Source organism: Vidua chalybeata, chromosome 1, assembly GCF_026979565.1.
Source record: "Vidua chalybeata isolate OUT-0048 chromosome 1, bVidCha1 merged haplotype, whole genome shotgun sequence".
In the NCBI taxonomy this organism is placed as follows: Eukaryota; Metazoa; Chordata; class Aves; order Passeriformes; family Viduidae; genus Vidua; species Vidua chalybeata.
Window position 1 is genome coordinate 140,045,344 of NC_071530.1, and position 27,225 is coordinate 140,072,568.

At 38.2% G+C, this 27,225-nt stretch overlaps 1 protein-coding gene across 5 annotated transcripts in view; it reads left to right on the forward strand.

Annotated features, from left to right (window-relative positions):
* COL14A1 (collagen type XIV alpha 1 chain) overlaps nucleotides 1-27,225 on the forward strand; it is a 112,907-nt gene that overhangs the window by 19,280 nt on the left and 66,402 nt on the right. For all 5 annotated transcript variants that reach the window (XM_053953952.1, XM_053953795.1, XM_053953872.1 and 2 more), the window contains exons 6-13: nucleotides 15,189-15,344; nucleotides 16,032-16,151; nucleotides 17,498-17,662; nucleotides 18,038-18,199; nucleotides 19,541-19,689; nucleotides 20,638-20,767; nucleotides 24,975-25,120; nucleotides 26,429-26,558. In XM_053953952.1, the coding sequence (XP_053809927.1) occupies nucleotides 15,189-15,344; nucleotides 16,032-16,151; nucleotides 17,498-17,662; nucleotides 18,038-18,199; nucleotides 19,541-19,689; nucleotides 20,638-20,767; nucleotides 24,975-25,120; nucleotides 26,429-26,558 (1,158 nt within the window). The remainder of the gene's footprint in view (nucleotides 1-15,188; nucleotides 15,345-16,031; nucleotides 16,152-17,497; nucleotides 17,663-18,037; nucleotides 18,200-19,540; nucleotides 19,690-20,637; nucleotides 20,768-24,974; nucleotides 25,121-26,428; nucleotides 26,559-27,225) is intronic.

The following is a 27,225-nucleotide window of genomic DNA, read 5'->3' on the forward strand; positions in this document are numbered from 1 at the left end:
TTCCCTTATGCAGTTCTCAAATCAAGATTGTTTAGAACAGCATAAAGCATGTATGGGTCAGATTTTTCTTCTGAATCAGGTGTTGTAGGATAAGCCTTACACAGTCTGTAGACATTCAAACAATGAGAAATAAGCTCCCATAAAATCTGTGATTTGTGTATCACAATGTTAGTTGCTTTCTCATTGTAAAATGCATGTAATAGAGTCATACAGTAAGTATGACTGGTTAGGGAGGTCAGGGATCTTCACTGCACAGCACACAACACTGCAGTTTGTTCAGCCTTCCAGAATCAAAATTGTGTTTCACCCCAGACCAAGTCCACTAGGGGCAGGAGTGTTTTTATAACTGATTTCTATGAAAATCCAGTGATGTGGTGCTGAGTTAAAATACCTGGGGGAGCTGCAGCTTTTTTAATCCCTTAAGTGCCTCTTTCTGATGAGAGTCACCTTTACCATATGCTAGAAGCAAAACTGGAGCTGGAACATTAGCTGAGCTCTCTGGGCTGGTGGGGAGCCAACTGAAAGCTCTGAGGAAATGGATGCTGCCACCCAGCTCCTTGCCCAAACGGAAAATAGAGGAAGCTCTAGGAGAAATTGATTGACAATAAAAGCTAGATCTGAGTTTCCACATTGTGGAAGACTGGGACAAGAAGGTAGAAATTTAGGACAGAGAATTTATAACTAATCTATTGTCAATGAGAATAGAATGGACAACCTGGCAATGGAAAATTTAGGTGGTGAGTGAGTGAAAAACAGCATAAAAATCACAGTGGGCTTTAGAGGTAGAAAAGCAGAAGCTCTATATAATGAGCTGTGTAATGCCATACCTTGGCATCAGGTGAAGATGTCAGGTTACATTATCTGTTTGTAAGTAATATAACCTGAACTAATGTTAATAACAGTGAATAGTGACTTCATGTGTCTTGATCAATAGTCCTGCATTGTATATTAACTTAAATTAAAAAGTTTTTGGGGAAGAGGTAAAAATTACCTGTGAGGAGAAACAAAGGTTTCCTTTGAAAGAATTTAATATTATTAGTGATCTTTAATGAATTTAGCATTGTAACTGATATTATTATTATGATTGTGATTATTTACACAGATATATACATATACAAGTTATAAATACAATGAAGAATAGCTGCTCATTTAGTGACAGTGACCTCTGACTCATGCTGTTTCTACTCTCTTTTTTTTCTTCACTACTCAGTGATGCACAGAGAAGAGATTTTGGTTATACTGTACTAAATTTTGAGTTTTTAGTACTTTCAGGGTTTAGTATCATAAAATGTTCTGGAAAGAGGCCTGAAGCCATCTGTCAAGTGATACCTACCTGCTAAGTAGTAATAAGTATGTCTCCAGTTTCTTTTGGGTGAGTGTGATCTGCCAGTGCTCAGTTGCCTGTAAAAACTGTGTAGACATATCCAAAGTTATTATGTTTTGTGGTGGGGTAGTTTTTGATGATTTTTGTTGAACTTCCTAATGTGTTGTACATTATTAGTGGTATTATTATTTACATTACTTCTGCAATCTTTCAATGTAGATGTTTCTGAATTTTTTTTTTTCATAATGTGTTTTTCATTCAGTTCTGTGCACCTGTCAGACAATGCAAAAGGCATATCCTTCCTCAAAATGCTATGGTATAATTGTCGGAGGTTTCTATTTTAATAGTTCTTGGAGTGAGGTGGAATCAGTCTTCCAATAGTGATAGAAATGAGAGGTGTGGTTAGCTTAGAAAATATACTGATTTGCATTCTTCTTTCAACATTCCTATACATTTGATGCAAATCAGCTTTGACATTTGTACTTTTATAGCTGTTGAATGGCACTGTTTAAGTAGGGTAGGAAAAATCCACAGAGAGGTATATTAAGGTACTATTCAGCAGAAGACACTAATTATCTAATTTATTAACTTGTCTGTTTAGTTAATGTCAGATGCTTCAGTAAGTATTACTAGACAGTGTGAAATGAGTGCTGTGAGGTATTTGACTAAGCCACAGGAATGAATACCTTCTCAACTTCTGCTTCATTGGCAGTGTTTCATAGTTTTACTCACTTCATCCTGGCTAATGTAACTGCAAATGTTGGTTTTAGTCATTATTTTTTTTATTACTTGCTGAACTCCTGGGCTATGGAACTCATTAACTATGTCTTTACACAAAGGATAATTTGATTTACTAGCAAGGTTTCCTTGAGCTTTCTGGAGGACACTTTAGGTCTTGATTATGAGCAGTAGAAGAAATATGCTGTGTGGGCATTTCCCCCCAGTGCCATTATGTTCTTCCTAAACAGTCTTTGTCTATTCTCAGCTCTTGCACATATTTCTTCTTCTGCAGTCTGAGGGTAGAAGCAAAGTCTGTTGGAAAGTACTTAGCTTTTCCACTTTAAATACTACTTTTTGTCTTGCTTTGGGGGCGACTGAACCCTTTAGCCCAGTGCTCCAGCTCCAGCCAGTAGCAGGACTGAGCACATAGTCCCAATAGGTCTGGGGTGATCAAGCACAGGGCTTGGCCAAGCAAGTACTAATCAGCCATTTGTGCAGATGGAACTGGTCCCCTTGATACCTTCATGGCTCTATTTTCCCAAAGTGTTCTTCCCCAAACTACCTTTCAATATTTTTGGATCCTCTCCTGAACATATTCTATTAGATCTTGCACAATCTCCAGGTACTGGTTCCTGTATCCCGTCTCATTGCCCCCTAAGCTGTGACCCACTAGTCTGAGCCGTACAGACCATGTTATGAAGTAAGAACAAGTTATCCAAATGTGTTGCTGATCTCAGAAGATGCAAACAGGATGAAACCTGTGTACTTATTATTTAGTTTCTGGGTCTGTGCTGGAATTACACAAGAGGCAAACACAAAGTTTCTGCACACCTTTTGTTTTCTTTTGTTTCAGTGCAGCGCAATATAATACTGAAGGGTCACTTGCAATAGATGCAACCAATTTCCCTTCAAAACTAATTAGCAGTACAGCGATCCTGTTTGGTACAGCACACTCCCTGGTGAATGCACTTCCCTGCTCAGAACTAGCTAGCTCAACATCTTCTACCATATCCTCCATTCCAATTTGTGGAGATAACCCTGGCCATTAGTCTTAAGCATCAGTTTCTTCATGCTGCAAAATGGGAACATTGCCTACTTCAGGGATATGTTAGGCTATTTAAACATTGTGGAATACTTCTGTAAGATACGTTTCATTTTTAGACTTTTGTAAATGAAAGTCTGCATCAGAAAATATAGAACTATTGATTGCATTTGTCTAAATTCTAGGCTACTCCTTACATTTCCATAAAGGATGCCTATGCATAATACTGAGGCTAATATCTCACCTTTGCAGTGTCTGTAGGGAGTATGGGGATGCATTACCTTGTCATGGATGAAACGGGATGCACAATTACTGTCATTATCTGCCTCACCCCTGAGGACATGTGCTCTGTGTAGGCTGTTAATTCAGGACATTTTTTTGGTTTACTTTTCAGTTCTGTGCTTACCATCTTGACAAATATATTTGTAGTCTTTAGCAAAAACTGCCTTTTCACACTGAGTGGCATGCAGTGACATTTGCAGTGACATGCAGTCCTTTGACCTGATTGTCAATAGCTCTTGTGTATGTGGTGTATACCTGCTTGTTCTAGCATTTACTGATCAACTAAAAGTAACTTGTAACATAGAAGTAACATAGAAATGAATCTATTTTCTATGTTTCTTCAAGAGGAGTGGCCCCAGATTCCTATGCCTCCCTTGAGAAGTCTGGGTAGTGCTTGGACCATGCTTCAGCATTATTAGAACATTTTGGACCACCACAAAACTTTGGCAAGCATTTATTATTATGTTCCCCTCACCATGCTCTTCTGATTGCTCTGAGGTTGCTTAGCCCAGACATTATTTTGTAGACCTGATTTTGGTTTCAGACTCAGTCACCTTGGCTTTGGACTCAGCTGGCTTTGTTCTGCCCAACCTTAACCCAAACAGAGAATCCATGATGTCTCCTATCTCAGCTTTCTCTAGTGAAAGCAGCACCTGACCATCTGAACTTTGCCAATAGGGCTCTCATTAAAATGCCTACAAGCCAGTGGTCTCAGTGGTTTCAGTGGTGGTTAGATCACCATCCTGATGTGTGCTAAAAGATGTCTGCATTGGAACCCATGTAGAACCTGCCCAGCAATCCTGTCCCCATCCATGTTAGGTCAACAGAGCGTGCATCTTTTTGACAGTAATTGTTTTTTAATTTGTGCTAAATGTCATGGCTTTCCATTCTTCTCTGGAACTTCTCATTTTCTCTCTCAACTTTAGGTGATGAAAATTGTTATAATAAGGAGATGAAGTAGACTTGTCAGAATGTACCATTGCTCTCTTTCATATGTGAACTTTGGATGTTGCACTCTGGCCAACTTGGTTTCTGTACTTTTCAGAAGGTAGAATTTGATGAGAGGCATCCATTAGGTTTCCAAGCTAGACTGTAAACCTGTGAGCTGCCATGCAGAGCTTTGTATGTTAGAAATTCCTTGTTAAATACTGGAGGACTTACAGGAGGACTCTGACACAAGGAAGCTCTTGTGTAAACTCCTCTTTACTGTCCAGAAAGTTTAGCTCCTTGTGCTGTGGATGATCAATGCTTATTCCAAGAATTCATCCTAAGGATTTCTCTGGGGGAAATAGCTTTTGCATCCTTTGAGTACTACTTACAACTTAGATTTCATTCTGCAATGGCAGTACTTCTATGGACCTGCCTAGGGTAATTTGGAAGACTCCTTCCTGGCTCTCATGACTGAAGAATGTGATGGGAAGTATCAGCACCGACATGAACAGAATTCTTAAGTGCTTTTCCTTTGCCATAATTTGGTAGTTACTTTGGAGAAAATTAAGCAAGCTACATTTAGAGATTGCAGCCTTTACATCTGCCATCTGGCCAAATTAAATAGCACACACGTGTGTTCACATAATCTGAATAAGAGAAAAATATACTTTTGAGAGACAGCAAGCTTGAAACTGAACACCTGGAAATTATTGTGAAGCTTGGAACTGGGAAAGAGTTCATGTTGAGTTGTACACTTTGATCCTGACAGAAGAAATCCCAGGGAAGAGAGAGGAAAAGAGAGAAAGAGAGATCAGGAGCAAGAGGTTAATTTTAATCTAAAGAAGTCTCTCTTATGTGTTTGTGACTGCCTTGTCTGTTCTGGATAGGTGTAAAATTTTATTTATTTGCATTAGCCTAGGTTGAGAGTGAGTATTAATTTGGAGGTTGCTGGATGTCTTCTTCAATTTGGATATTCCAGATGACAAACCCTTGCTTTATTCTGAAAATTGAAAGCTTGGCATTAGGAATGATGAACAGTCTTCATTCTTACCCAGTCTTCATTCTTAACTCTTGCTCTGCTTTTTGTAGGAGGGAATGTATTTCTTCCTGTCAGTATATTAATATCTGGTAAAGGTTGGATATTACCTCTCATAAATGTTCCTGCTCAAGTAGAAGCTGGAGACTGGAGAGATTGCCTTTCTATCATCCAGAATGTCCCTCCCTAGGAACTCTCCTTGAATGCATCCACTTTATTGAAGTGTAGACACTGTGTTGACATCGATATCTAGAGAACCTGCAGTTTGGAAAAAGAGCAACTTTCTAGCTCTCTTTCTACTCTCTAAGTAGAAAAAGAGACTTAGCCTATCTTGGACCTAAATGGAAGTTTCATTTTTTTCATAAAGTGATCCACCTCCTGATATTAGAACCACTCAGATTGACAACCTGAGTTAAAAGATGCTTATCCTCATATTCATAACCCTTGAGTTATGTTTCTCCTCATATCTCTGCACAGTAAACATGTATAATTCTTCATAAATCTGCACTATTACCAACTGAAAACTTGTCTGGCCTCTTTTTTTCCTTTGGTAGCTTTCCCCTAAGGCATTGACCTTTTTTTGTGCAATTTATTCTTAGTTGAAGTGGGAGGCTGCTATTCACATTCTTGAATGATGGATTAATAGAGGCTCAGCTGAATGAATGGTCTTTCATTATCCTCAGACTGATTTTCGTCTCTTCAAGTCATTAGCTCTTGAGTATCCATCCAATCAACAGTGCACTGGCATGGCTGGATTCTGCTGGCAGCAAGAGATGTTCCCATAAGTCAGATTCAGGGTCCGTGTTGACATGTTTCATAATTGAAACACTTTCATTACTACCCTGCTGAGACATTCCTTAACAGCTCTTCATCCTCTGGCAGCATGAATTTGCACAGTCTGAAGTCTTTAGGCTTGCTCAGGACTACGTATATTCTAGGTAAACGTCTTGGTATGTCATGAGTGATGCTTGTCTTTGATATAACACGGAAGCCACGTAGTAACAAGTTGAAACTCTGGGCCACTCTTTTAAACTTGTGTGGCAACCTTGAAAGAAGAACCAAAAAAAGCTTTGTGGAGGTGGTAGCAGACAGATATATTATTAAAGACTGAAATGCAAGACCAAGAACCTCTTGTAGGAATATGTAATCATAAAGGATTGATGCATTCATCAGCAAAATCATCATGGATTTGCATACCCTGATGAAGAATCTTTTTTGCTTTACGCTATAGTCAGCAAAATGGGAGAGAAAGGTTAAAGTTTTGGTATCTGTTTTCAGGGACTGTGAGATGGCCTTGTCTTGAATACAACTATAAGATACCCAATTTTTGGGTTTTAGTTTTCTGCTGTACAAGTTCTCTTTCAAGGCTGCTCTTTACTGTTCCCCATTTGAGGAGAGTCTTGTTTCATAGTCTGTCTCATTCATCTGTTGTTAAACAGCAAGCATGAGCTTGTACTGAGGAGAGATGATTTCAGGGTAATTTCCACCCTCACTGCATGGTCTGAGGTCTTCACATCCCTTCTGGGTCTGTTGGTGCAGGACTCTGGTTCTGGGCTGTCTCATGGTCAGCACCCTTTTCCTGGTGCCCTGTGTGCTGAGTAAGCCTTGGTGTTAGAGCTGAGATATGTCCCTTGGTTAAAAGGTGCCAGGTTGTAGCTAAAATGAAACTTACCTGGCTGTGGGGACCACATTTTCTACCTCAGAGGTATGTATTCTCACCTGTCTGGTTGTCTGTACTGATAATACTACTCTGCATGTAATGAGGGAGTCCTGTTTGCTTCTGACTGCTGAGTTTGGTATGTGTGTCTTTGGCTCATTATCCTCCACAGTTGTGGTATTCTTGTAATCTGCCTTTCTGGAATACTCAAAGGAGCTTCTGTGGAACACCAGCACCAGCTTGGTGCCTGAGTATATTTAGTTTCCATTTATGCAGGAAAGTTAGCAGAATTAGGGCTGCATAGTGGTGCAGACAGCTATTTCAGAAATAAAACTCAGGTCAGCAGGGTGTTTGCTTGGATTTTATTTGTTTATGTGGTTAGAAATGTGGGCTAAAATTTCTGGTCTTTTGCATTGATGTTTCGAATATGATAAAGGAAGGGAAAACTGCAAATTTTGAGCACAGGGATGGTGGCTCCTTTGGCCTGGAAAATACCTCTCATGTCTCATCTCTTCTCTCTATACCCTTAAGGCCTTTCAGACTCAACATCCAAATTTTGCTCAGTGCATAGGCAGGGTGGTGGTGTCAAACAGTGCCAGATCAGGAAGGGGAAGCAGAGTCCTGCCCCAGGCAGGAATAACCCCAGGCATCAGCACGTGGCCGGCATGGAGCTTGGCAGAAGAAGCCCTGGGAGTCGGGTGACCCTGAGCCAGCACAGACACATGTCACAAGGGAGGCAAACACAGACACATGTCACAAAGGAGCCTCCTGGGCTACACTGGGAAGGAAGCTGCTGTTAGCAGATTGATGGAGGTGATTTTTCCCCTCAGTCCAGCCTTGCTGAACCCACATGTGGAATTCTGTGTCTGTTGCTGGGCTGACTCCCCAGCAGAAGAAAGACATGGACTGACTGAAAAGAGTCCATTGAAAGGCCATGGAGATGATTGAAGGTTTGGAGCATCTTTCATAAACGGGAGGCTGAGACAGTTGGGGTGTTCAGCTTGGAGAACAGCAGCTTTGAGAGATATCTTTCCACTGTGTCAAAATACACTCTGGAATGAGTAAAGAAGGCAGGGATTCTTCTCAGTGGTGTCCAGACAGACAAAGGGCAAGAGGCAGTGGACACAAACTAAAGTAACTGTAAATTATATTTAATCAAAGAAAACAATTATTTTGCTATGAGGATGGTAAAACACTGGAGGGGGTTACTCAGGTTGTGGAGTCTTGGAGTCTCTTTAACCTGACTGGACATGGCCCAGAGCAATCTGCTGCTGTTGCCCCTGCTTTGATAAGGGCAGTTTGACTAAACTCAAGAGGTCCCTTCCCACCTCCAGTATCCTGTGATTCTAGGAGTTGAGATTTCTCAGAGTTATGTATTTACTCAGACATCTCTGCTAGCTAGAGAATGGAAGAATTGCTACATTCAAGAGGGCACAAATTTCATCCTGAGTTTTTCTAGACTGACATGTGATATCCTAAATTAGTAATGCTTCTAAAGATCACTGCATATTTGTATTTATACAAGCATATACACTGGTTACATCCTGAAAATATTATTTCAAGAACTGCATGAAGTTAATATAGGGCCTTGAATTTGGAAGCCTTTTGCATGGCAATTGTGTTGCACCATCCTTTTAGTTTCTAGACACAGTGTCCATAATATCATATGTACTTAGATCTGTAATGCTGACCTGTAATTTAACTGTGCTGTAGCAGTTTGTTTCAACTAGTTTTTCATTATTTCTGCGTTAACTACTTTCATAAGTATGCAGACTGTTCTCTCAGCAGGCTCTTTTCCATTACTTTACCTGTTGTGTTATGAGCTCAGGCACAGACCAGTCCGCTATCATGGTTTACAGGGATTTAGACATACACCTTAATTAATGTTGAGGATTTCTGAGTACCACTTTTGTCTGAAGTGCCCTGATTAACTGTCTTCTAGACAGCCAAAGAAAACTGTCAGGGATTTCATACCTTACTAAGGAAATAGGAGAAATAAGCCTTTTAAATCCTAGCATATTTGTTACATAGGAATGGTAGATAAGTATGACCATATTAATGTCATAAAAATATACAGTTTTCTGTCTTGCAAAGTAATTTAGACCTTGAGACAGCTGTTTCATTTAAAATATTCATGCACTCAGATGCAGAACTGAGAGGAAAGAGAAGTAGAGTTATCACTATAATCTGCAGAAGAGTTTCTTAGGTTTCATGTACTTTACTGGAGGATTACAGATCATCCTCAGTGTAAATTGTGGCTAAATGGACACAGTGTATTGCCAGGCTGGGCTTCAGGTTCAGAAAAGACTTCAGCAGCATGCTTTGTTCTGTGTTGACATGCTGTCTGTTGGAAGAGAAATTATAACAAATGTTTTAAAGTCTCAATTTAAATTCAGGGGGATTTAAAACCATATTTTTCTCTCTAGGTACACAGATCTGGAGTGTTTAGTATTGCTGTTTGGTAAGCTGCTGCAGACATTGTGTTCTTCAGTGCTATCAATCAACAATGGTCTGTAAGGAGACATCAGCACTTTCACAGTTACTTTTTTTTGTCTCTCAAAATAAAAAGTTCAGGTTTAGAAAGAAAGTTCTAGAAGTTTTTATAAACTAGTGACTACTTACTGCAGAAGTACAACTGTCATTGAGTGTGTATGGAAAAGTGTATAGAAAATGGCTCTATGTTTCCTTTTCTCACACTTGATAATTATTACCAGTAAATATAGGCAACTAATGTGTTATCAACTAGTGCTTTGATTAGTTTTGTGGCCTTAAATTCAGAAAGTATGCTATAAATAGTATTTAGTAACTGCTGTGTTTTGGACGCAGAGAATTTTTAAACTACAGTATTCACAGTCAAATGTGATGTGATTAGACACAACACATTCAGTAAATCTTAATATTCCAACTCCACCAAATAACAAATTTGTAGGCTTGCCAGTTGGGCTATATTAGTTTCCTGGAGAGGAATAAAGCACATGGAAAAGGGCTGGTTGCTTTTTCTTTTTTTCCTAGGGACAAGGGACAAACTTCTAACCTTGTTGGGCTGCTCGTTAAACCTAATGTTCCAACATTTGAGTTCTTCAAATTCAAGCTGTGGTTGGATCTAGTTTAAAGAACAGCAGTTATGTTATATGCATTTGTCTGGTCCATAGGCCTGACATATGGGATGTGTTAAACTGAGGTCCAAGTGCAAGGATGATATCACCAGCACAGAACAATAATATCAATGTCAGAAGCATAGGCTAGTGAGTTGCTGAATTTTGGAGCTGGACACTGCCTCACGTCCCTTAATTTTTTTAACCCCTTTTAATAAAAGATGTGACATTTTGCTAATGTAGATTTACACTGCCCTTGTCCTCAGTGGTACTTCTGCTCAGTGTGGTGCTGTCAATCACTGTGGAGGACTGGCTCTTCTCTGTCATTTCACTCACTGCTGGCATCAAGCTTCTTGCTTTTGTGCTTTGTTACTCCATGAACGAGTCTTTTATTCATACTGTATTATTATTATTCACCTCTACTTGAACTTTCTTCCTCTCCTTCCACGTATATTATTTGACTTTCCACCGTGACAGGGAGCAAGAAAGGAAACGACATATTGCAGACTCAGAAAGAATTATAGTCTTAACTACTAGCAGAAGAAGTGTGTGTTTTGGCTCTTGGAAATGAGAACAGAGTTTCATACCAAGGGGAGGCAAAATATCAAATGTGTTTCTGTAAAACATATCATAACTTCATGCAAATTGAACTGGTTTGTCTAAAGCCTTGAGTCCTCCCATGTGACAGTGCCTGTATTTGCAGCTTCTCCCCTTGCCTTCTAAGGAATTTTCAAAAAATAGTAGTATTAACTCCAGGAGTCAAAATACCCTTCTCTAGATTCAAAATTATAGTTTTGTATTTCTATGTAAGGCTTGCAGGTTTTTTTTGGCTGAACTTCTGTTTTTATGATTGTTCACTTGCTCACAACACGTGTGTGGAAGAATAGCTGCAGGTAGGGAATGCAGCCCTGGAGAGGTGATCAGTGTTTCCAGGAGCTTGTCAAGCCTCCTGTGCTCTGTGCAGCCCCCACACTGTCAGAGCTTCTCTCTGGTCTCTCTCTCTACACTCCATTCCCTTCAGCAGGATGACTCAAGGGTCCTGTTTTTCAGGCTCCAATAACACTCCCTCTATGCCAGAAAATTCTATCTGGATCTTCCTTTCTGCATTGCTATCACTGGCTTCACTCTCAGACAGTTTTGGCATGGTTTTCAGAGTGGTGTAACACTTGAATATTGGAAGTGCCAGCAAATCACCTTCAGTGTCTGGGAGCTTGAGGAATCAAAATCAGAAAACTTCATATGGCAGATGCAAAGCTCTTTCAATGCCAGCTCTGTGAAAAATTTCCCTGAAACCAAGGAACCAAAATTCTTCATGGTGATTTGATTTTTGGTGGTACTGAAACAGATTTTGTGCAAATACCTCACCCTAAAACAATATTGGTAGCCCTTCACGGTATGTTGGTGCCTTTGAAGGTGAAATTTTGACCCTGTGCCTTCTTCTGTGAAAAGCAGAAATGAGCAGAGTCCCTTCCTCCTCAGCTTTCTGGCAGAGTGGCAAGTTCCTTCTGCCAAGTAATGATAGGAAGATTGTAACTTTGTTACAGAAAGTGCATTAATATTTTACTTTCTCCCCCATAAAAATTCTCCTCCAATTGTAAGTGAAGCAATTGAAGACAGTTGCTGGTGCAAAATATACAGGTTGTTATTCTGACTTTACAATTTGTGCAATTCTATTATTTTTGCTTAGCTAAAGACCACAGGCTCTGCTACTGTTTGTTGTGGAATGCAGCACTTGAATCAGAATTATGGTATCTATATAATGCTAGGAAATGTGCTATAAAATTTGGTAACTCGTCTCTTCCCTACTGTCCTACTTTTGAAATTGGTGAGTATTGTATAATTTAGAGGGAAGTGGAACCTTCTCTCTCACTACTCTTTTCTTGATGACTGAATAAAAGGGAAATAAGCGCACTACTGAACCTTGTAGTAGACTACAACTCTGAGTGTTGAGAGCTTTATTCTATGAAATGATATGCTGTCATCCTCCTTTAAGAAAAGTTGTTGGGAAAATTGCCTATTAAAGTTGTGTATGTACTTGAAATGTGCAAAACTACCCTCAAACCCTATGGAAAGATTATTGAAAAAGACATTTGCAAGAACAGGCAATGGAAACTGGCTAAGCACAGTGGGGTGCAGAAATTATTTGCTACACACTGTGTCTTTTAGGCTAACTTTATTAATTAGGATGTCATGGTGTTTGTGTTCCTATCAGGTTTTAAAGATTCTATCATCGCATTATTCTGTTTAATATCTCACTGTTGTTTATTCCCTTTTAGGGAACTTTCTACAATTCTATTAAGTACAACAAGGAGAAAACATAAGCAAAATAGTGGGTGTACAGAAGTAACAAAACCTAAATGTTTTATGCAGAAAAGATGCAACAAGTATCTCCTACCTACGAAGAACGAAACAAATTTTCACACTGTGACCTTGCAGTACAATCTTGGATCTAACCACACAAGTTTCTTTAACAAAAAATAATTGGATTATACTATTTGCATTGATCTGATGATGTGGAAATAAAATATTGAAAGGAATGTCGTTATTGTTTTCTTTATTCTTTGGATTTTGCTTCACTGAACGGATTTACTAAAACTGATAAAATCTTTCACTACAATGCCATCACTACAGGATTAAAGAAGCTTTATAGGCAAAACTTGTTGATATGAAATGATATGAAATATTAATGATATGAAATATTACCAAGGGTAATAACTGGGTTTCATACTCAGCACAAAATTTTAGATGTAGAGAAAGAAAATAAAACCACACAAATCCTCATTGGGCTGTATGATTAAACTGCTGGGATAGCACTGAAAGGTACATCTGTGCTATTGTACAGCTGCTTGGATGTGAATCAGGGGTCCTGTGCTTTCATTCTTACTGGTGTTGAGTAGCATTTTACTTTGCCAGGAGCTCTGAAGCTTGCGATGCTAGTCATGGCCAGTGTGAAAATGGCACAATTGAACTGCGTGTTAATGGAAGACAGATACTGCAAGCAATGCAGACTGATGAACAGGAAGTTTATTTGGCAAAGATATTTAAAACATTAATTTTGCCATGACTAGTAGATTCCTATTAAATCACAAAATAGATTCCAGTCCCACTGAAATCAAGGGAAGTTTTTCTGTTGACTTCAGTGGCATAAAGATTTGGACCTCTTTTGGATTTGTATTCCAATTTAAGATCATTTTTCTGATGCTTACTAAATGTCCCCCAGTGTCAATACATTAAAACGTGTTGCCAATTCAAATAGTGTTGTCTTGTACTGTAAAAGCTAAAATAAAATATTTGCTTTGGCATCGTTGCAAGTGGAATTTTTGTCATGTGTTTAGAACTTATTTTGCACTGCTAGCTGCACGTAGGAAATGTTCCCTGTTCTTCTAAAAATATTTGTAGTACACATTTAAGACATTAACTGTAACTTTAATGGATTTGGTTTAATGCTCAGTGGATTTACACTTCAGTATGAATCTAACCCTTAATTATTAGCAATGGAACTCCTTCTGCACATCAGATTTGTTGGTTTTGCCTGTGAGATTATAGTTTTGCATTTAATGAAAAGATTGTCATTAATAATATGTTGTGAAAGTTTAAAGTTGCTAACCATATGTTTTATTTTCTCTGTGTATCGGGAGAATTTCTTGGAAGCTAATGCAAACACCTTTTAGATAATTTCTCACTGACTTCTTTTATTTGCTGAACATGTCTGCTCAAATAAGTTTATTTCTGGCAGTGTACTTAGTGATTCCTGTTAGCACCATGTTGAACTGTTAGTATTCTTTGTGAACTAACTTATACAGTGGATCCTGACAAAAATGATGATAAAAGCTGGGCTGCAGTTTAATTCACTAATCTGTGTTTGTTTTTTACTGTATTGAGGGTCATGATTTTCATCCCTAAATGGTTTGTGATGCATCATATCTGTTCTATTAAAGCTGCTTTGCTTTGTCTCTCCTACTTCCCTCCTTATTCTATAACCAATCTGGTGGGGAGTTTCTATTTTTGTACTTCAAACAGAAGCTCTCATTTCTTATACCTGTGTAACATCATTCCTTTTTTTTCCCTCCCTACAATACGAGTCCACTGTTACAGCAACTTTAATTTTACAGTCACACATCCACTTCTGTGGAATATGTCAATTCTGTCTGAGGTTCTGGAAATCTTTTCCCTTCCCTTACTTCTCTTCCTGGCATTTTCTGAAACTGAATGTGGCACTTCTGTTTAGGCTTCTCAGTTGGCTCATAGTGCAATTTGTATCTAATCTCTACTTCCCTTCCTTTGATTTTCCCACTGGTTAGTTAAGCCTTAGAGACCATTAATATGTACTTCTGCTAATTCTCATCAGATCTTTTCTGTTGTTTAGTTTGTTTTTTTTAAATGCTCTCATATTTTTCTGTTTTCTATATATCTGTAAGACTAACGCTTCATTCTATGCCTGTTCTCAGAGACTGTGAATTCAAATCTGAGGTCTTTGCATTTTACCTCTGCTGTATTGAGTGCCTCCTACTTAGGTTTGATACAGCATATTCAATTGGCCTTCAGTTTTGCTCAATTCCCAGGAGCAGGAATGAGATTCACTTCTGGATTGACAAGTCTACAGTGGTGCCTAGTGGTTTTCTATAGGGCTTTTGAGATGTGTAGAAGCACATGGTTTTCTCTACTGACTGTGAAAAAGACCTTGACAATTGTTTCATATGTCTGCATCTCTAGGTAGCTCTCTGCATTGTCTGGGCCTAAGGCTACATGTCATGTGTATGGGGACTGAAATTGTATATGTGCTTTGGGAATGAAAATGAACTCTTGGTTTGTTTGTGCTATATGGCAGCTAATTTTTTCTTTCTCAAGTATTTTTAGAAGAAGGGTTTCTTTTCATAAGCCTCCCAAAACTAATTTTGAACACTGTAATGAAAGAACTGAAGTAGATAATGGCCAGACTATTCTATAACTGAAATTACAACAGATATGTTTAGTCATTTTGCTTTTTTCTATGGAAGAAAGATTTAATTACCAATCTTGGTGGGAGGAAGAAGGCATATATTTATTGGATTACAATTTTATTGTTGAATTAATAATATTGATTTGATTTTAATGATTTACAGGAGGCCTGTTTACCTGTAAAACTCCAGCAATTGCAGATATTGTGATACTAGTAGATGGTTCTTGGAGTATTGGCAGATTCAATTTCAGGCTCGTTCGACTGTTCCTGGAAAACCTGGTTTCTGCTTTCAATGTGGGATCTGAGAAAACAAGAGTAGGTAAGGTGCTGCATTTTTTTTCGTAATATTTCTCTAGCAATGTAAAGATGTTACCATTTCAGGATAGTCAACAGCTTAATGCTACTCTTTTTATGCAAGATTCATCCTCATCTAGCACTAGCACTTCTATCATCAGAGTAATGCTGCTGAAATGTTTGTAGTATTAATTCTTCACAGTTTACTGTGACCCTCAACTTAGTTAACTCTCATGCAATGTCAGTGGAAAAATAAAAACAGTGGAAACAGTCTTACTGACTTCAGTCAGCATTAGCCTCAAACACTTACAGTTTAATTTTTGCAGGCAGAATGTGCCAATGGATGACTTTTGTTGCACTTTAAACTGGCTGAAATGTTATATTTCTGATCTGCTACTGTGCAAAAGTGCATTAAGTAAAATTGTTCTTTAAAAGAATTTTTTAATGCTAAAAACTCTGAAAAAGTTTTGTATTTCTTTGCTTTTCATTTAATTAGCACTTGAGTAAAAGGCTTTGAAAGTTAATTGAGTAGTTGTCACCCAGAACACGCTACTTTTTGTTGTCAGCCAATGCAGTTTTTCTAGTATGGTAGCAAACCTACTTGCAGTAAGCTAATTGGTAAAGTACTGGAAACCAAGTACATAAAATCTATATACTTGAAAAAAAACCCACTTTATTTTCTGATGGATTACGTTCATTTCTGGCTCTTTAGGTCTTGCACAGTACAGTGGTGATCCCCGGATTGAGTGGCACTTGAATGCCTATGGCACAAAGGACGCTGTTTTGGATGCAGTCCGTAATCTACCGTATAAGGGAGGGAATACATTAACAGGTACTGTGTATGCTTTGGCTTTTGCCTTTTATTGAAAAACATAGTCTGCTGCACAGCCCAAGAAGTGTCAGTGCTTATTATGAAGGTAAAAAGGACAGGGGTTTTGCAGCTTGCCAATGGCTTTATCCAGTGTCAGTTAAGTCTTTTCTGAAGTGCTTGTCCATTGACTTCACTGGGAATTAGGACAGGGTCTCATAAGACAAAGTTACCTAACTCTGTGCTGAAGTAAAATCTTTTACCTGCTGGGAAGAAAATGCAAAATCCATTTATAATGTTCATGCACAGAGCTTTATTCTGGAGAAGGAAAGAATGTTGTTTCAATATTTGACAACTGGTAATACTAACTTTATAAATGGCCACCCAGGGCTTTTACATTTCCATGGACCTTTTAGTAGTGAAAGCACTGAAGCCCCAGAGACACTTAGTGATGGATAAAGGGAGGATGCCTGACATTCTGGGAAAAATACAGTTTCTGAATACAATTCCAGTGTCATCAAAGCAGCAGTTTATAATGTTGGAATGATATACCCAAAGACCCAGACATGGCTTTAAATAAATTACTGCTTTTTTTTTTTTTTTTTTTTTTTTGTCTGGCGGGTAAGGAACAGGAGAAACAATGAGCAACAGTCTTTATTTTGGTAGAAGGAGTGATTGCAGTGGGACAAAGGACAGAAAACTCTAGTATGATTCTAGTAGTGAGATTACTGGGTGGTAGGAAGTCGTAAATTATCATGATTATTTTATATGGATGTTAGCTGAAAATGAGTTAGAAACATCAGCCGTGCGAGATTTTAAAGTTTTCAGATAAGATCTCATTGTGATGTATAAATTTGTCCTGGAGGTGTTGTTCTTCTTTCCTTTTAAATAATTAACATTTATTAAAATCAGATTTTCCCTAAGAGTAAATAAAGGGCTTTTTTTGGCTTGTAAATTGGAAAAAAATAAAAAAAATAAACAAAAGTAAGATTATCTGTAACATGAGGATTTACTAAGCTATCCAGAGCATGTGCTTTCATATAAGCAATATAGGAGGAAGGAGAGGGAACTTCCTGTTCTAACATGGTAGAGTAAGAAAAAAAGATGATGTATTTGCAGAAATATCAATTTAGATTTTCATCGCCAGTTTAAAATACATTGATTGATCAAAAGGCTGCTAAAAATAAATTTCAGCTCCTCTGTAGGTTAGGCTGCTGTTGGAATTTAATTTTTCAGTAAATCAATTCTTCTTTTATGCTTATTCTTCATTAGAATTTTTACATTGAGTAGAAAAAACAAACACTGTGATATTGGCAAAACTAATGGAAGTTTTCATCTGTAAAAGCATTTTAAAATGTTTTCTTTTTTAGGTCTCGCCTTAACTTACATTTTGGAAAACAGCTTTAAGCCTGAAGCAGGTGCAAGACCTGGAGTATCTAAAATCGGGATACTGATTACTGATGGGAAGTCCCAAGATGATGTTATCCCTCCTGCTAAAAACCTACGAGATGCTGGCATAGAGCTGTTTGCTATTGGTGTGTATTCTGCCATATCCATGTACATGTCCCATTGTACTCTGGTGTATTTGTATCTGTTGCTGGCTGCACTAAGTGTTCTTTTCTGTCTGTATTCAATAAGTATCATCATTAATTTGTATCTTTTATAAGCATTGATTATAACATTGTTATAACTGGAATTTAGCAGTATACATGGATGCCACATTTTCATGAGACAGCTTACATTGGCAGAAATTAACATCTTGCATTAACATCTTAAAAACAGAGCAATTTGTAGTTGGTCATTAAAACAAATAGAATTTTATATTAGTAATGTTTTATCAATCCCTCTGTATACAAGATTTTTTTATTTTTCATTGCAAATATGTTCTTTATTTTCCTTTCCAATAAAAGGTGTAAAGAATGCAGATATAAATGAACTCAAAGAGATTGCCTCTGAGCCTGACAGCACACATGTCTACAACGTGGCTGACTTTAACTTCATGCATACCATTGTGGAAGGTCTTACCAGAACAGTGTGCTCACGAGTTGAGGAGCAGGAAAAGGAAATCAAAGGTGAACAGAAACAAAATTTAATGTAACTTATGATGAACTAGAGCTACAAACCAAATACTTTCAGTTCTAGGCTGGCTTCTGGCACTAGACTCATGCTATATATCTTTTGCTTCCACTGACAGAGAAGTTATCTTCCTAGCTATGTTTTATTCTTGCTTAGATATCTCTGATCTTTTGCTCCTTGTTTTTAGTAGAGGTAAATATTATGGTATTTAGTAGTACAAAAAAAAAAAAACAAAAATACATTCATGCTGCTGTAACTATTTCCAACTGGCGGGTAAGGAAATATTTTTGTAATACAGAGTTTTGAAGATGAATTACTTTAACAGCTTCACATGGAATTGTTATGTTCATGCTGTGCTTTCCATCTCCTAACTTAATGTTTTTACTGTCTCTAAGTACTCAGGAGTTTCAACTATTTAGATTACTTTGTCCCTCCTCTTGATGGATTTTTTTCTCTTATTTAATACACAAAAAAATATTTTGGTTCACAAGAAATGATGGCAACCTCCTCTGAATAAAATTATTTTAGTTTTTCTGAAGAAAATAAATGGCTATGAAAAAAAATGTTGCAATTTGCCAGAAATACAGTTCTACCTGAGGCCTTTCTTTCTGAAAGGTTTCAGTGGATTTTGTTTCTATTTATTGGTTTGTGATTCTTTAATAGCACAGAATTGCTGAGTTATTCTTTCTCTCACAATATATATGGATATATGGAACATTATATATATATATATATATATATACATTGAATATAATATATATTCAAATAATATATAATAATTATACATATAATTATATAATAATATATATATGTAATATATAGCAATAAAGAAGGTTCTCTTGAGCAGAAGAAAATGGAAAAACCATAGATAGATGAGACATCTTTGTGGAAAATGATTGCCAGAGAAGATCACCTTTCACTGTGTCTCTTCAGTAGACTGACAGGCAGTATCAATTTCCAACCTGCTGACGAGCACAGGAAATCACAGCTGTATATGTACTTGTATGTTTTTCATGACTGGGAGGAAAGCAACCTGAAAAAAAACCCAGCAGAATGATCTGGAAATAGTAATGGGAAGAAGGTCAGGAAGACTTAGTGCTGTATTTTTGTCTTTTTCATATAAATGTTTATGAAAGACCAGGGAGGTTTAGTCCCAGATAACCTCCTTGTGCAGTACTAATTATTACTTGTTTCCATTGAAAATAACCTAAATAAGTGTGCAGTAGCCAATTATTTGATTTTCTGATGAGGAAGAATACTTAGAGCTTCAGCAAATATAACAAACCAAGCAATTATTATGCAGAAGGGAATAAAAAATTGTGCTGTCTCCAACCTAGGAACAATTGCTTCTCTTGGGACTCCTTCGGATTTGGTCACATCGGAGGTAACAGCCAGAGGCTTCCGGGTCAGCTGGACCCATGCACCAGGCAAAGTGGAAAAGTACAGGGTGGTGTACTACCCCACTCGAGGAGGACAGCCAGAAGAGGTAATAGAAGGAAAAGATGCCCAGAAGTTTTTAATGCACCAGGGGCAACTTACCAGACAGGAAATCTGTGGTCCTCTTTTAAATGCACCCTGAAATTCCCCATGAGGGCTCCAGAAAGGAGGTTGGTCACACTGGATGGTGACAAAGGTTAGGTAGTAGCCAGGCTACATGTCTGTCATACAATTTAAAGTAAATTAAGTGCTATAATAATAATCACTTTCAGGGGGTGGGGTGAAGTGCCTGCATTTTTCCTTACACATATGGTTACTTGAAACAATTCTAGCAACACCCCCTGCACCACTCTGTTTACAAGAACAGAAGAGGTAGGAGGTGATGGTAAGCCACATTTTCAGTTCAAAGAAAAAAATATTCATAGAAGGAAGATGGTACATTTTGGGACATCTACATTTGGTCATTGAAAATTTGGAGGGAATTGTTTATTTGGATGGGACTTCAACATTTTGGAGATGGAAAAAACACAGTGGAACAAACTTTCGACTCCAGCTGACAACTTATTAAATTGAATGGAAATGTAGAAGAGCAAAAGGATTTAACTGAGGTTATATTTTCTTTCCTTTTGCACTAGAAACCAGCATATGAGGGATATGTATTGATGGAATTTTCAAATACTTTCTTTTGTGTATACATGTAGTGCTAAAGGAATATTTGTGATGATATTATATCAAAAAGTGCCACATGCACACCCTTAAACTGTATCCCATACACTTTATTCAGCTAAGCTCTTCCTTTGTTCTGAACTGTTATTTATAGCAGATAAACATTTTGACTATGTATATGGTTGCTGTTCTTTTCAGACACTTTATTGTATATAGATGCAGCATGAACTTTAGTACAGTGTAAAAATTGCCTGAAAGAGGGATTGATTAATTTTATGGTAATATAGTTTGTTTGCTTTAGCCATATTTAGTTAAATTTTCTTTTGAACAGGTCGTGGTAGATGGAAGTGAATCAACAGCAGTTCTGAAAAACCTGATGTCTTTAACTGAGTACCAGATAGCTGTATTTGCTATCTACTCCAATGCTGCCAGTGAGGGCCTCCGTGGAACAGAAACCACACGTGAGTATCCTTCGTGGATTTGTTGCAGATTTGACTGTCTGCATTTAGTCAGACTGTGTAGGCATTAGTGAGAAATAAACAGAGAAGGGAGTCTTTTTCAATTTACCTTATTTTAGTGCATTTGCCTTAAATTAAATTTTGTTTTAATAACTCTGGGCTAAGCTCCTAACTCCAAAAGCTCTGTAGATATTTAAACACTGAGAAAGGCTTTATCTCTGGGCTGAACTATAAAGTCAGTCGTATTGAACCCTAAATTAGAACATTCCTATGTTTTGGGTGTGGAGCCAAGGTTTACAAACTAGATTTGTAGCTGGAGATGATCTGATGAGTGGAGATTTAGGTGGGACCTGAGATACCTGCATGTGATTCCTGCCAGTGCCCAAAGATTGCAAGGTAACTCTGTGAGTTTCTTTCTCAATGATTTAATTATTTTCTGTCTGTAAAATGCCACCTTGGGATATTGTAAGACTTAAAATATTTTCAGTTTTATGTATTTGCATACGAAGTGCAGGAGTTTTTAGTAAATATGAAAATATTAGGAATGGAAGTAAAGAGTAACATTATAGTTCAGAAGAGGAGACAAGAAGTCCATATGCGGTATATCAGTAGCTGATATCTGCTGAAAGAACAGAGCAGGGCTCAAGAAATCTATAGGATTTCTATAGAGCTTTACCACCTTCCTGACCCAACTGATCAAGGGGCCAGCAAGCGAAGGTGCTCTGCTGCAGCTCATACATGGAAACAAGGAAGAACTAATGGTGGAGGAGGAGATCACATCCTACAAGCTCAGGAGAGGTCCCTACTGGCCAGCTGGTAACCAGCTGACTGGAGACTTGCATGGAAAATCAAGAAGCTTGTAACAGAACTCAGACATCAAAAAGAAATAAGATGTATAAGAAGAGGCAAATGACCCAGGAGAAGTATAAAGCTGCTGTCTGATCTTGCAGGGGTAAGTTTAAAAAAGCCAAGGCCAACCTGGAGCTGAATCTGGCAAGCAATGTGAAGAAGAAAACAAGTTTAACCTTATGCATTTCAAAAAAGGGAAGTGCAAAGTCCTGACCCTCGTGACAGCCCCATATGTCACTACACACTGAGGGGTGCCCAGCTGGAAGGGAGCTCTGCAGAGGAGTACCTGGGGGTCCTGGTAAACAACAAACTGTGAACCAGCAGAGCACCTTTGTCACAAAGAAGGCCAAGAACCTTCTGGATTGCATTAGGAAATGATTGCCAGCATATTTAGGGAGCTGATGATTCTTGCCCTCTGCTCAACACTGATGAGGCCACACCTGGATGCCTGGTCTTGTGCTGGGTTCCCCCAACACAAGAAAGATGTGAACTTACTGTACTGACTTCAGTGAAGGGCTGTAAAGATGATTAAGGGCTTGGCACAACTTTCGTAAGGGCCTGGGACAGCTAGACTCTTCAGCCTGGAGAAGAGAAGGCCCAGGTGATCTTGTCAATGTGTCAAAATCCCTGATGTGAAGAAATGAAGAAGAGGAGTGAGCCAGACTTTTGTCAGTGGTGCTTATTAGCAGGACAAGAGCAAATGGGCATAAATTAAAAGCCCATGAAATTAAATTTGAACAAAAGAAGAGAGTTTTATTGTAATGGTGGTCAAATGCTAGAATAATTTGTCCAGAGAAGTTGTGAAGTCTGCATCTCTGGAGATATTTCAAGCCCAGCTGGAAACGGTTCTGAGCAACCTGCTTTATCTGAACCTGACTGAACAGGGAAGTTAATTAGATCAGATGACCTCAAGAGGTGCCTTTCATCCTCGGGGGTTCTTTGATTCTTTGTCAGTGCTAATCTTCTCAATCTGAAAACAAAATAGAATAATATAAAATTATTTTAGCCTTTTCTTTTAGTCTCAGTCCCCCAGAATGTCATCTCCTGCCATGTTATACCCCATTGAGGCAGTGTTAGGACCTGTTTAATTTATTGAGACTTAGAGAACAGTCACATATTGAGCCAACATGATTGTTTTGTGTTGCACCTGGTATTCCTTTGAAGTCACCCAGTCAAGTTCTGACAGAGCCCAGCCCTGCTGCTTTCAGAGATTTGATCAGATCACACCCCAAAGTCATGCAGCATCAAGTATTTCATACAGCTGTCTTTGATAGTGTGTTGGAAGTAATAGTCTGACATGTGCAAGTGTTAAACACTCTACATGCTAAAAATACCTGCAATTTTAAAGTATATTTTTTTACTATTCTGATATTATGGAGAACTATGGAAAACATTCCTGCCTGTGTGAGAGATACAGATTAAAATAGTCACCAATTGCATTTGTTTCTATAGAACATTCAAAATAGTTTACAGGTATGTGAAATCTAAACAGATATATGCATAATGTACAGATAAGTAGAAAGTTTTGTGATTTCATAGTCATTTCTAAATTGAAATAAATATGAAATCCATTCAAATATTAATTTGCTAAAAATATGTTTTTACCTGGTTTAGTTTGTTCCAGCTGGTTTTAGTTGGTTTAATTTATCCCTGTGTTACCTGAATATTAGGATAGTCTGGTAACTGTCCAAGATGCAAACCAACATTATCTACTCGATATTTATATTTGAGATTCTGAACTCTTTGGCTAAAAATTCCATGTTTTATTTCCAGTCACCTCGTTGTCAGGTTTTATATATATTGTCAGAGTATCTACCAGTTCCTGTTGAGAGTGAAAATGCAAGTCATAAGTTACATTTGGAGGACACTTTTCCTATAGGTTTTTTAGAATCAAAATAAGGGGAAGAACAGGTAATGGGTACTGTAACTGTGACCCTGGGGCAGTTTGAATAGGAATAAGACAATGTGGTGTAAAGTGACTTCAGGTTATCTCAACATGTAATTTCTTGATGTGGGTATCAGAAGTGTGAGTGGAGCTCTGAGCAAGGAGACTGAAGTACATTTGAAAATGTTCATGGGTAGTTTCTCCCTGTAATTAGAGAAATTGTGAGAATTCATGGGAATATAAATCAATACAAGAACAAGGGTTTAAATATGATGGAGGTAGGTTGAAAAAGGTTTGGAGGGGTAGGTTGGGTAACCTGGAAGCAGAAACCTCAAGAGAATCCTGGGTTGAAGTTTTGCCACTGTTTACAGACATGAATGACAAACTGAGTGAACAGCCTCGATGAACAAGAAAGGATGAGGCTGCCATGGTTCTGTCAGAACTCTCTTAGAGCTTGTTGAACATAATATAAGAGATGTACTTGGAGATACCAACTTGACAGGGTGCAGCTTTTGCTTGGACAAGGAGTCCAGAGAACCTCTGTGACTGAAATTAGGATTTGTTCCTGAATATTTGTGTGCAGGTCAGATTCTTCAGAATTTCAAATAGGAAAGTTTTTTTTGTCAGGTAGCAATTGCCTTCTCTTCTTTCAGACAATTCCAGTCATTCTGGGGTCTATTCTCAATGTATAAATTTCAAAGCAGAAGTCAAAGTTCCTTCATATCTCTCCATATTCATGCATGAATATTTTGGTGGGATTCTTCAGTGGTGTACCAGAAGTGGAGAGGCCATGGGATGTTATTCTGTGAGAAGAATAAAGTGAGGAAAGTGCAAAATACTACTCTAAAGGGTTACAGAAATGCAAAGAAACATTTGGAAACCCAGTTTGGTGCTCTGTTCTGGTATCAGTGCCTTAAATCCCCAAGTAAATCTCCTAATAATTGTTTGAATTTCATTCAACTTGCTCTCCCTCACCAGGGTAGCATTTGCCATGATTTGCAATGGATGACCTTACCCATATTTGCATAATCCCACTAATACAGGCCTTGGTGCCATTGGAGAGTCCAAGACTTAAATAGGCAACAGTTTGCAGCCAAAACATTTTGATCTGTGCAAGTGTGCTCATCCAGGGTTTTTCCAAGGCCTGTCACAGCCACACTCTAGATTGGGAATTACTCCCTGAAAGAGCCACCCCTTAAAACTGCTACTGGTTCCTAATAGCCACTGTGCTGAAATGCTTTGTGAGGCATAAATCTGCCCTGGCATTGGAATTGATTTGGGTTAGCATTTCCTTGTTTCTCTGATTCTGAGTTCTTTTATGCACCAATTAAATCTTATTTGTAGGATACAGACAGCACTTCCATGCCTGGAGACAGCTATATTCCTGTGTGTTTCCTGGGGTAAAACAAACTGTTTGAAGAATAGCTGGTTGTTCAAGTGAGAGAAATGAAGTGTCTGTCTCTTGTTCCACTGCAGTTGCCTTGCCAATGGCCTCAGATCTTCAGCTGTATGACGTGTCCCAGAGCAGCATGAGGGTGAGGTGGAATGGGGTCCTGGGTGCCACAGGGTACATGATCCTCTACGCTCCCCTCACAGAAGGATTGGCAGCGGATGAGAAGGAGGTAATGTATTGGGATTTCATTTGAATAGCAGTTAACTTTAAAAAAAAAAAGCCTTTTAAAGAACAAACTAATACATGTTCTTAAACCTCCAATGTGATCAGCAAATACTTGGGGTTTTTCCCATGACTTGATTAAGTACTGTATGTGTCACAGGCTATGAATAAAGTGCAAGTGGCAGTTGGTTATTTCTGTGTCATTGTCATAAAAATGCAACAAATTTAACTGAATTTATGTGACTCTTTTGAAATATTATATAAAGTGATATTGTATCATCATATAGAACTAACACTTGAAAAAATAAAGTAAAACTAAGATCTCTCCTAAGTGTGCTATTAGAATATGAACTTTAGCCTTTGCTCTCATCAGGGTCTTTAAATGTAAGTAAAACTTTTAGGTCTGAAAGAAAACTGTCATTGGTTTTATTTTAGTTCTGTTCAACCTTTATCTTTAAATGTAAAGACAACATCTTTAATCAAAAGTGATTTTAGAAGACAAAGGAAAAGAAGGGGGGACAAGGTAAAGTCTAGTGTTCTGTCACTAACATAGTAAAACCAATGGAACTTCTGGTCCAGGATTTAAAAATATCTACACTCAAGTTTATATATGTATAATTAAGGTTATGAACAATATCTGTGTTCAAGCAAGAACACTATAAAGCATGCAGGGGCATGTGAGCTTGTGAAGGGGGCATGAAGCTGCTGAAAGCCAGCACAGACTTGTGCTCACTGCCAAAGCAGTGGCTGTGAGCACGTCATTCTGTTAAAAGTGGGGCCTCCCTGAGAACTGGCTGCTTCAGGAGGGCTGAGCTTTACCCCAAAGAAATAAGTACAGTCCATGTTAATGTGGGTATATTATTCCATAAATAGGTGGCAAAGGAAAATGATACAAATAGCAACAAATCTGAGCCTCAGTGTGCGTAGAAATCAACTCCTCCAATGAGTTAATGTGATTTTCAGATTTGTGACTGAAGATGAACCAAAGTGTAGATGGGAGTGGGAATAAGAAAAGGTAGATGGGAAAAGGCCTTAGTAGCTGCTCATTCTGGAGAGGCATATTTTATCATTGCTAATGTGATTAGTCACTTTCTAAGTCCTTTTACCTGTGTGTTGGCTTATGGCTTTTTGAAAGTTTTAATCTTTTAATTATTGTGCAAAATCCCAAAACCTTGGGCAAAGCACTGCAGGCAGTGTCAGACAAATGCTCAGTAGAAAATTTGATCATATATCTAATTTCAAGTGTTTAACTGGTATTATTCCTCATTATAAACAAATTCAGAAATAATGTATCTTTTTTGATTCATGTTTTTAGATAAAAATTGGGGAGACCTCAACAGATCTCAAACTGGATGGACTATTGCCAAATACAGAATATACAGTCACAGTTTATGCCATGTTTGGAGAAGAAGCTAGTGATCCCCTCACAGGACAAGAAACTACATGTAGGTAGCTCAAATCTATATTCACTTCAGTGACAACAAAGCTTCAGAATGGTCTTTGCACATATTAGAGTAAACATCTGATTATCTGATTTGAACACTTGGGCAAGCTCTTTATGTAAGTTTCTCACTGTGGATACTCAATTCACAGAGACTGAGGATTTCTACAAACCAGCTTGTTTTTGCAACAGGACTGTGAACTTGTCTCTCTCATTGGTAGTGGTCCTGTGGATGCCCCCACTGATCTTGGTTAAATTCCTGACAATTTTCTGAACTTACTGAAGGTGAATGAAGGTCACCACGTAGACCTTCATGGTGAAAACAGAAACATGCTCTGTTTAGCCTCCTCTAGCTAGAAAACCAGGTGTGTGTGTGAGCCTGCTCATATGGAGAAAGTCATTCCTCTGGCTTAGTAGTAGTACAGACAGAAAAGAAGCAAAGAGAAGATTTCTGTCCAACCCCTGCTGCCTAACATCTGGTAAATGGAGGGTTGGAAAGCACCTGTGCACTCATGATAGATGGTGTGTTTTTAATAAGCAGCAAGAATTTTGCCAGCTAAATTCTGTCCTCTGCAAACTACACAGACTGTATGTCAGCTCTCTAAATAGCTCCAGCCTTTGGAAGACAAAGGAATTGAAAATAAGCAATTGTGCTTCTGGGACATTGCTGG